The sequence below is a fragment of the Malaclemys terrapin genome, chromosome 1 (assembly GCF_027887155.1).
Source record: "Malaclemys terrapin pileata isolate rMalTer1 chromosome 1, rMalTer1.hap1, whole genome shotgun sequence".
NCBI lineage: Eukaryota > Metazoa > Chordata > Testudines > Emydidae > Malaclemys > Malaclemys terrapin.
In genome coordinates this window covers 88906594-88916613 of record NC_071505.1, presented here as the reverse complement: position 1 = coordinate 88916613, position 10020 = coordinate 88906594, and the positions used below count along the sequence as shown (strand labels likewise).

The 10020-nt window shown below is 44.4% G+C and overlaps 1 protein-coding gene across 2 annotated transcripts in view; it reads right to left on the bottom strand.

Annotated features, from left to right (window-relative positions):
* Positions 1-4329: 4329 nt before the first annotated feature.
* ATF7IP (activating transcription factor 7 interacting protein) overlaps positions 4330-10020 on the bottom strand; it is a 171001-nt gene continuing 165310 nt past the window's right edge. For both annotated transcript variants that reach the window (XM_054030009.1, XM_054030017.1), the window contains exon 15: positions 4330-9959. In XM_054030009.1, the coding sequence (XP_053885984.1) occupies positions 9543-9959 (417 nt within the window). In that variant the 3' untranslated portion in view covers positions 4330-9542. The remainder of the gene's footprint in view (positions 9960-10020) is intronic.

The following is a 10020-nucleotide window of genomic DNA, read 5'->3' as shown; positions in this document are numbered from 1 at the left end:
CTTCATCAAATATCTAGAACTTACATAAATGTTGACCATCTCTAATAAGTCTTAACTGAAGGAGGAACAGTACGGCTCCCTGTATCCCTGCTGCTACCCAGACTTAATTTCTTACGGGGAGAGATTCACCAAATGGAAGCCTGCTGGCCCACATCCATCTCGGAGTAGCTGGGCTGGAACTTGATGTGACTAACTCCAGCTGCAGTCCAGGCCGTAGCTCTCAGCGCTCTGGTCACTGCCTCTGTCACCAGGAGTAGCGATGTGTGAAACTGCTCCACTTTTAAGAAGTTTATTTTCTGTGAATAAACATTTACACTGCTGGCAAATGCAGACCCTGAGGAACCACTTTTATGCTATTGTGCCTCTTTTACCACAGCCTTTAAAGACCCCTACCCTAGAGTGTCACGAGGCTCCTGTGCAGCTTGGCCTCACCTGCTGTTGCCAGCATCTGGGCTCCCTTCAGCAAGCTCTTTTACCTGCACCACTTCTCTGCTGCAGTGCCTCTTAGAACACAGGCTAGCCCAATGGTCCTCAAACTGTGGGTCGGGACGCCAAAGTGGGTTGTGACCCCATTTAAATGCGGTTGCCAGGGCTGGCATTAGACTTGCCGAAGCCCGTGGGCTTTGGCCCCCCTGCCCAGGGTGGCAGGGCTCAGGTGGGCTCATGCTTCACTACCCCTCCTGGGGTTGTGTAGTGATTTTTGTTGTCAGAAGAGGGGCATGGTGCAATGAAGTTTGAGACCGCCGCTGTAGCCAATACCAGTCTTCCCAGGTAAAATGGTCATCGCCCCACCATTCCAGAATGGCAGATTCACCAAATGAAAGGTAAGTAGTTAAGGGATGAAGTTTTCAGACTGCAAGTCCTTTGAAAAAGCAGCTTTGTAGGCCCAGGGAGTAAAGACTGCACTGAACTATGCCCAGAGCATCTAGGTCTCTGCCAGCCTCTCAAGTGCTGGATTTTCAGGCTAGATCAGTAAAATCTCAGCGGGGGGGTGGATTTAGTTAGACCATATTCATCTCCCCTGGCATGGCTCCATTCTCATCTCTCAAACTAGGGTTCACTTAGTTATTGATTGGTACCTTAGTGCAGAGAGTCTCAAACTGTGGTCCATGGACCACCAGGGGTACGCGAGCTCCATTCAGGTGGTCCACAGATAGTTTCCTCTAAGGTGTGCACCTGGGCGGTTGCACACAAGAGAATGAAGGGCCACCCACCTAATTAGTGGAGCCACGCAGATGTGGCTTCACTAATTAGGTTCCTGGACCCTGAAGAAGATGCACATGTAAGGTGAGGTGGTGGTCTTGGGAGGAACAGGGGGTAGATGGGAGGGGGCAGTGGTGTGAGAAGAGGAGGTGGGGGAATTTGGGATGTGCAGGGCTGCGGCAGTCAGAGAAAGAGGTGACTTTCCCCAGCTTCAGGGCTGCGGCTGCCGGTGAGAGATCCCCCTCCTTCCCAGCCCCAGCTCGGGGGCTGCTGCGGTGGGCGAGAGAGGGCACATCCATCGCATTAGAAAGGATATTACTGATATTAAAATATGAGTTGTGTGCTTTTATTTGTAGAATGAAAAGTTATTTTTTTTTTATATAGCGCTTTTTTCCAAAGCGCTTTACAATACTTAGCTAGTGGTACAAACAACATTTGGAAAGATCATTAAGTGATCTGCCAAGATCCTCAGCAGTTTTCAAGTGGTCCGTGGAAAAAGAAGTTTGAGAACCACTGCCTTAGGGCATGTCTATATTACAGCCTAGCTGACACTTAAAACTTTGGTCAACATAGCTAGAGGTGAAAAATCCACACCCCTGAGCTCTGAAGCTATGCTGACCTAACCCCTACTGTAAATGCAGCTAGACTTGCAGAATAAAGGTCCCTAGCTACTGTTGCTAAGGATGGCAGTGTTCCTACAGCCATGGTTTGTGTCACTGTGGGAATTCCACTTCCCCAAGCAATATTAAGTAGGTTGACACAAGCAGTCTATTGTTGACCTAGCTATGGCTATGCCAGGAGGTAGGTTGGCATAGCAACAGTGCTCAGGTGTGTGGATTTTTCACACCCCCTGATTACCATAGTATGTTGACCTATGTCAGGGTTCTCAAACTAGGGGTTGTGAGGTTATTACATGGGGGGGGGGTCGCAAGCTGTCAGCCACCACCCCAAACCCCACGTCATCTCTAGAATTTATAATGGTGTTAAATATATTAAAAAGTGTTTTAATTTATATTGGGGAGTCATACTCAGAGGCTTGCTATGTGAAAGGGGTCACCCGGACAAAAGTTAGAGAATCCCTGACCTACGTTCTAGGTGTAGATTAGCCCTTAGAAATGTGGCAGTTATAGCCCAGGTTTTGGCCACGTTCCCACTGTTAATGCCTCTGTTTCAATTCCTCAAACTTCTCCTGGCTTTGGCTTGGCCTGAAGGGGGACTCTCTTTTATGTAAGTTGAAAGGGGGACTAAAAGGTCTTTCCAAGAAAAGGGAGTTTAAAAAAAAAAAAACCAACCACCCGTCTGCTGTTCTCTAGGTGCTGCTGTAATACAAATTATTATTCCAATAAGTAACTGCTAGCAAGAAAACATCTCTTATTTTGGGAATACCAATTGCAACTGCATTCTCCAGAGCTGTTCCCTCTCCCCCTGCAAATTAGGTGCAGGGTCCAGGCCACGCTTGCTGCAAGAATGAGATCATCCCAGCCCTGCCCTTTCCTGACTTCGAGTGCTTAACTGGGCCCGAATAACGTTCTCCCCTGGGGGCTCTTATGAAATTATACCACCCCTCCAGGCCAGGGCACTGAGTCATAAAGGGTATTCTGCAACTAAAGCCTGAGTCACACTTGCCTGCACCTCATGCCTCCATTTACACCAGTGCAAAGTGTGTGTAAAATGGTGCTGGCTCAGCAGGGTGTTTTGCATTCACTTTGCACTAGGGAAATGACTACACAAGATGCAAGGCAACACTGAATGAACTGATCCCTTCGTTTATGCTTGGAGAAGAAAGCGGAGGAGCTTAGGCTTCAAATGTATCATGCTGTCCCAGACAGCTATGTACTCCCCTTCAATATGCAGTAAAACCTGTGCTCTGTACCACTTGGCACAAGCAGATTGTCATCTTTAATGACCATTTTTAAAGAAGCCCTTTGTGGTTTCAAATACATTTTTATTCAGCCTTGAGTTAATCACTCTCTATACTTAGCTTGCAATTTTTTCTGGTCCTTTGGTTGGTGGCTTGAGCCAGCTTTCACTGTCATTGCTGTAGCAGTAATAGCAATACTTAGCAGTTAGGGTTGTGCATCTTCAAAATGCTCTACCCAACATTAATCCTTGCACTGCAGGTGGGAGCCAGGTTCATAATTCCTATTTGAAACTAGAGCTGGGGGAACTGAAAGGATAAATGACTTGCCCAAGGTCCCACAGCTGTTCAGCAGCAGACTGGGAAGGCTTATTTCCCTGTCCATGCTGCTGCCTTGTAGTAACTACTTTTTATAAGCAGCTTGTGAGTCTAATTCACATGAGGTGTTAAAGTTCAGGTTCTAGACAAACCTAACTCTTTGAACAGTGAGGTACGACTGTACTTCTGCAGGACACTTTTCCCCATCCCTGCACTTAGAACTTCGGTCTTCCTAGGTCCTGCTCCTGCAAAGACTTATGAAAGTACTTAACATTACACACTATGAATAGCCCCACTGACTGGAACAAGACCACTTACAAATGTGTAAAGTTAAGCAGATCAGTAAGTCTTTGCATGTTCAAGGCTCTAATCCTTTAGGCTGAAGTTTGCCAGAAGCTGGGAATGGGCAACAGGGGATGGATCACTTGATCATTGCCCTGTTCTGTTCGTTCCCTCTGAAGCACCTGGCATTGGCCACTGTTGGAAGAGAGGATACTGGGCTAGATGGACCTTTGGCCTAACCCAGTCTGGCCATTCTTATGAAGTTAAAAAAGCATACATGTGTGTGTGTGTGTTGGGAAGGTGGGGGGTTAAATGTCAGTGTCCTGGTTCCTAGTCTCCAAATCGGGGTCTCTTTGCTGTTGTGAAGTGCTGTAGGAGCCTGGAACTGCAGAAGAGAATAGATGCTGGAGCAAACCTTTTGAGAAGGCTGGGAAAATGACCCTGTTAGCGATCCCAGAAGAATTTCAGAGCCCAACCTCTGCTACCCAACAATTTGAAGAAAGTGGTGATAGGGTTTAAAAATCTGAATTCTTGGTGCTTACCCCAGACATTCCCTCCCCCCCCCCCGCCAACTGCATCTTCAGTGGGAAAAGAGGCACACCTTGCCCTTTGAGAATAGACAGGACTCTCCTGGGATGAGCAGAACCAACCACAGATGACTCACAGTGTTAAAAACCCAGTAGTTTATTTCAAAGTATAAATTTCAGGCTTTTTGGACAAAACCCCATTACAGTTAACACTTATACACACACTAATCTACAATACATACAAAAAATGGGGAGAGCTTGCAAGTGCCCAGTTTAAATTGGACATTAGATAGGTCCTACATTATCTTTATTTACATGTTCAGCTGCGAAAGAAAAATCATGTTGTGAGTCTCCTACAAAGGATATTGTACACGTGTGTATTTTAATGGCTGATAAATTACTAAAGCCAAACTAGACCCCAGATGCCTACGCAGTTACCTTATTTACAGATATAACCCATTAAATCCAGACGGCTCTTTAAATATTTTTTTAAAAAAAGAATGCTCAGGCTGCACAATAAAATGAGAAACAATCAGTTTTAATAGATTGATTAGATCTGAAGAGGGAAAAAAAAAATTCATTTGCATTCTCCATCTATTCCTATGTTTCATGCTCCCCACCAGAAGCTGGTTGAAGGGGATCTTGGTTGCAGGACTGGTTAGACTAGCAGCCTAGCTTGAACTCCGCTGAACTGCCAATACTTTTGTACTTGGTGCCCACCCCTACCCAAAAAGAAAAGCCAAATTAAAAAAATATATATTTAATATATCAAGCCTTTATTTTAAAAATCTGGATAGATTTTGTTGTTGACTAAATGAAAATACTACAAAGTTTGTAAGAAGGCAGAATCACAGCTTAGTTTTATACAGTGTTTGCCGTACTGTAATACTGGGACGCTGCTCTTCAGGGAACAAGAACAAAACGATGTCGTTTTGGCCTGTCCTTTCATATAATATGATTTCTGGTTCATTAGACACTTTAGGCAAACTGCATAAGAGAACTGACCAGGTTTGTTGCAGTACGGTACTGTGCTCAGATCCTAGCAATTCTAGAATTATTGGGCCCAATCTTGCTCCCCATGAAGGTTTTGCTATTGTTTTCAAAGGATGCAGGATCAGGCCCTTTGTGTGTAAAGGTGAAGACAGCACAGGTATTGCCACCTTCCCACCCCATGCTAAAAATTCAAGTCAGGATGGGCAACTGTCTCACTGCTAGTGCTAGATAATCTCTAAAACTCACTCAGACATGGATGGTGGCGTAAACAGTTTGGTATAGCAGGTTTTTAATATCAATTGCTACTCAGGGGAAGCTGATCAGAGCATTTAAATATTTAACACATGCTTGACTACAGGCATAAAGAGAATTGTACAGCTATTGTACCCTGCAATTTCCACAGGCTGCTAGTGCAGGTACAATGATGCACAGACAATATTGTGCCTGTAGGTTACAAATCAACACGTTTTAAGTCTTAGTTGCCTGAATTTGATAAAGCTTCTCAACATAAGCTGAGAAAAGAAGTCAGGGACAGGCAGGTCAGTGGGTCTGTGGCAGAGGGAAATTCAATGGAAATTAACAGCATTTTGCCAACAGCACCCCACTTGTGTACAGAAAGGAAACCAATCTCATTTCTCTCCCAACCAGAAATTGAATTAAATTACACTACTCATAACCTGGAAATCAGATCCCAAGAACTACATACAAGAAAAGAACACGTCAGAAATGAAGGTGGGAAAAACAGAGCTAAAGATACAGTACTGTATTTCTTAAAACTTGGAGAACAAGCTCCATCTTTGTATTGTTATATACACAGTGGCAAGAGCAAAAACCGTAAGCAAGGAGCAGCCATACACTATAGTGCTGAGAACATGGCAAGGGGGAAAAGAAACTCTGACAAAGTGCAAAACAGAGATTAAAAACAGCCCCGCCCCTTAATGTCACTTAGATATTTTAGTACATTTAAAAACAAGTGTTGAGGCTTCCAACAATCCTAACTGGGACAAACACTTCCACAGAGAGCTCCATCCTAAAAACGCACTTCATTTACAGTCCTGTACTAAGCAGTCCAGCAACTATTTTTTGTAATACTCTGAAAGAAGGTATTTTGCAGTGTAACCAGTTATTCCAGAATGTCTGTTACAAGCAGAAGTTTTAAAACAGTTTTATTGCTTCTATGGGAGAACAAAAAAGAAACACAAGTAGCCACAACAGGGTAATGTAGGGGGCCACAGCATGACTTCCAGACGAGGAGCTCCGCACAGCTCCTATTGGCTAACATAACAGAGATAATGCCCATTGCAGAGAGCAATTCTATTCTGAAAGTGACACTGTAAAATGGCATAATGAGGTCTCCTATTTACTGTCTCTGATTTCCAGATCAGCTAACTTTGATACCTGACTACGTTTGGAGGCTTCCACGTCAAACTATGGTCCTGCTGATTAACACATTGTCACCACCAATTAAAGTTTCAGCAGTTGCAATTTATTAACATCTCTTTGGGTGAAGCAGAATCATTCTCCTACAGTTGTGTTGACTCCACAGAACAAGCGGAAACTTTTTAGTCGCCCATATGGCTAAAACACATCAATGACTACTACACAGACTGGGAGCAGATCTGCTGAGCAGGTCACTTATTACAGTCACTTTTCAGACTAGAACCACATCTAAAGCCAATTCACCCAGTTCTGCTGCTTCCCACAGTTCCCTTCAGGGCCACTAAATCAGCTTGAGATTTAAAGAATTATTCTTGGCTGCATTTCCATCTTCCTTTGTTTAAGCACCCAGTCCAGCTAAAAACAGGTTGCACAAAATCTCCAACAAACACAATGCTAGGACATTCCTGATAACCACCATTTCCATCAGATGAAAGGAATGGAAAGTCAGCCAAGGGGACCTCTCTCCAGCAAGACAGGGCCCATAACAGTCAAGAACTGAATGAGGGCAAAACACATATTACAGACATGCTCACATGTGAATGGTGTGGACTGGAGTCACAATGGAGAGGATGTTAAACAAGCAGCATCCATCCTAGGGTGTGGGTCCTCTCCTGCCCCGTTTTAAACTACACTCTCTCTTTGCACTGAAATGTCCTCCATCTTCCTTTGGTACTGCTCCAGACAGCTTATTAAAAGTAGTCTAAGGAGAACTAAATATGTCTAAATGGCCCTAAGATAGTCACTGTAAAAAGACAGTTGGCGCATTAAGATCCAACTTTATATAAATAGCCTAAAACATACAATTAAGCAGGTCTTATCCTTGAAGGTGGCAGACAGAACAGTGGTTAAAATCCAGAAAATGTCAAAGCATTATTGATTATTCGCACCAGGGAAATGGAGGTGGCTGTTATTCAGTGGAGGGTTAAATACTGTGGAAAAAATGAACAGGTGTGAACCTTCTCTTGGGATACTTGAATTCCTAAACATTTATTCACTGAGATCAGTGATATTCCTGACTACAGCTGATAACACGAAAGATAAAACAGAAATTCCACAAGAGAGAATGCTTCTTGTTCATCTGAAAGGAATGAAGATCCCAGCAACAGGAAGAAGTGATGGGCATGCGAGAGCATAAATGTTACATACAAAAGGATGGGGGTCCCTATAGGGGGCTTTACAATACAGTGTTATTTTACCGACACAAGTTCTTTATAGGAACAAAATAAAGAACCCACACTCCCAAAACACATTTTATGAGCATGTTCTGGCATTTAGACTTTCCAACCTCATTTTATAGTTTAAAATCCAGTAGTTTCAAGAGACAAGAGAGCAAAAAGGCTTCTACTGTGGCTGGGCTATCCTTACCCAGTGAAATGGGTAACGGACGGCTCCTTTCCCTGCCCAGGAAGTTGTTTGACTCTACTGGGCAGGAAAGACAACAAACCAGCTTTATTCTTCTGCAAGATGGCAAGGTAGAATCTTATCTGCCACGTGTGTGTAGATCTGTGGGTCTGTTCAAATCAAGCCACAACAAATGCCTGGTGGAAAAGCAGCTTTCCTTTTGACTCCATTCATAAGCATCGTGAAAGGCCCTATTCAAGTCTGCAATTGCTCTACAACTTTTGGGCCAATGGATGAAATAAGTTTTTCAAAACTGTGTTCTGGATTTGGTTGTTTATCCAGTGGAGACAGACTAGGGGCTGGGAGAAGAGATGGGGATGGGGAACCAACATTATCTTGATACCTTTTTGTATTAATACAGTATCCAAAGCATGTGGGATGAAATGGAAGACTTTCAGTGCCACACAGATTTCCTTTGGCCAATCTAGCATTCAGCCTTCCCAGGAGAACAGGGAAGGGTGCTGATGCAGAATACTGTCTGTATAACTTACTAACCATCTTCACGGGATAAAACCAGCCACTCAAGAACTGTGTTGCGTTGAATGATATCACAGGTGCGACTGAACCCAGAGATACCAGTGCTACACTTTCTGGGGTCTGTCAGAATGGAGCAATTGTATTGGGGCCAGGAAGAGGAGCAGCAACAGGAGGCTAAAAGGGTGAAGAAAAAAAAATACCACACCTAACCAACACAACAGAGATCTGGCTACATTTATTTCTGAAATTACTCTTTAAGGCACAAAATAAATTTAAAAAAAACAGGGCTGGAAGTATGAGGAGGGGACAGAGAATTATCTGAGCTACAAAGAGAAAATGTGAATGAAGTCTCTACAAACCAGTTTCAGACCTGATTTGATAATACTCCCAGATTCTAACCGGGAGGTGGGGAGTGGAGAGTAGTGGGGGTTTTCTTGCACCACCTCCAGATTTATGCACACCTCTCCTGCATTGGACAGACTCAAGATTTCTTTCCCTCTGGAGAGTGGATTTGTTTATAAGATGAAACCAAACTACTCAAGCTTCCAGTTCAAAAGAAGTCAGACCCAGAATCCTTTCCCCTCACAACCTTCTTACTGAGTTGTAGGGAGCAAGTGAGTCTGTTCCTGTCCTCATGTTAGCGCCATTGTAACTGTTCAGCACGTCATAGACGAGTTGTGTTTGCTTCGGGCAAACTGTGCAATGTATGATCCTGTTCCCAGTCTGAAGCAGAATCCCAGCTGTCCAGAATCCCCTTGGATAAAGGGTAGGTATCTCTGAAAGAAGCAGCCATAGGGGAAGAGGAACATTTAGATTTCAAATTCCCAAGGCTTGAGCTGTCCAGAAAAATAAGTTCTCTTGCTGCAGGCTGAGAATTAAATTTTGCTTTGGGTTCTCAATAGATGTAGTGTATCACACAGGGCTGTCCAAAATAATCCTAAAGAGAGTGAATTGAACAGTGAATTTCATGTATGGGATGAAAATCCCAAACTGGAGTCACTCTTGATAGTGGGAAAGTTTTAATGGCTCCAAAGGTCTCTGGTTTAACTGCTCTGGGAAGAGATCACATCTGTGGACTGGGGGTCACAGAAAGGTCCAAAGCGTCCATAAATATCCTTAGCCCGAACTGCAAAGTAATATTTGCTGCCAGATACAAACTGCGTGAGAGTGCATGCCATAGGCAGCGGGAGGGCCTTTACCTCCCCAATCTTCTTCCACTGGGAAGGCATGGTGGCACTCGGGTCTTCATGGTAAGCATACAGATGGTAACTGTCCACGCTGGCACAGCTCCGGTCCACTTCCATGACACTCCACGACAGTACAATACCATTCTGGCTCTGCACTCGTGCCAGCTTCAGCTGTGGCTTCTGAGGCAGGGAGGTGCTGGCAGCTTCAGGGGGCAGGCGTGGTGGTTGTGGGGCCTCTGGCAGTGGTGCTGGGTGCACAGGACGTGGCGGCTCCTAAGGGACACACAAGGGATAAGAGAAAAGGTCAGAGTCTGTAATGAGGGCAGAAGGATGC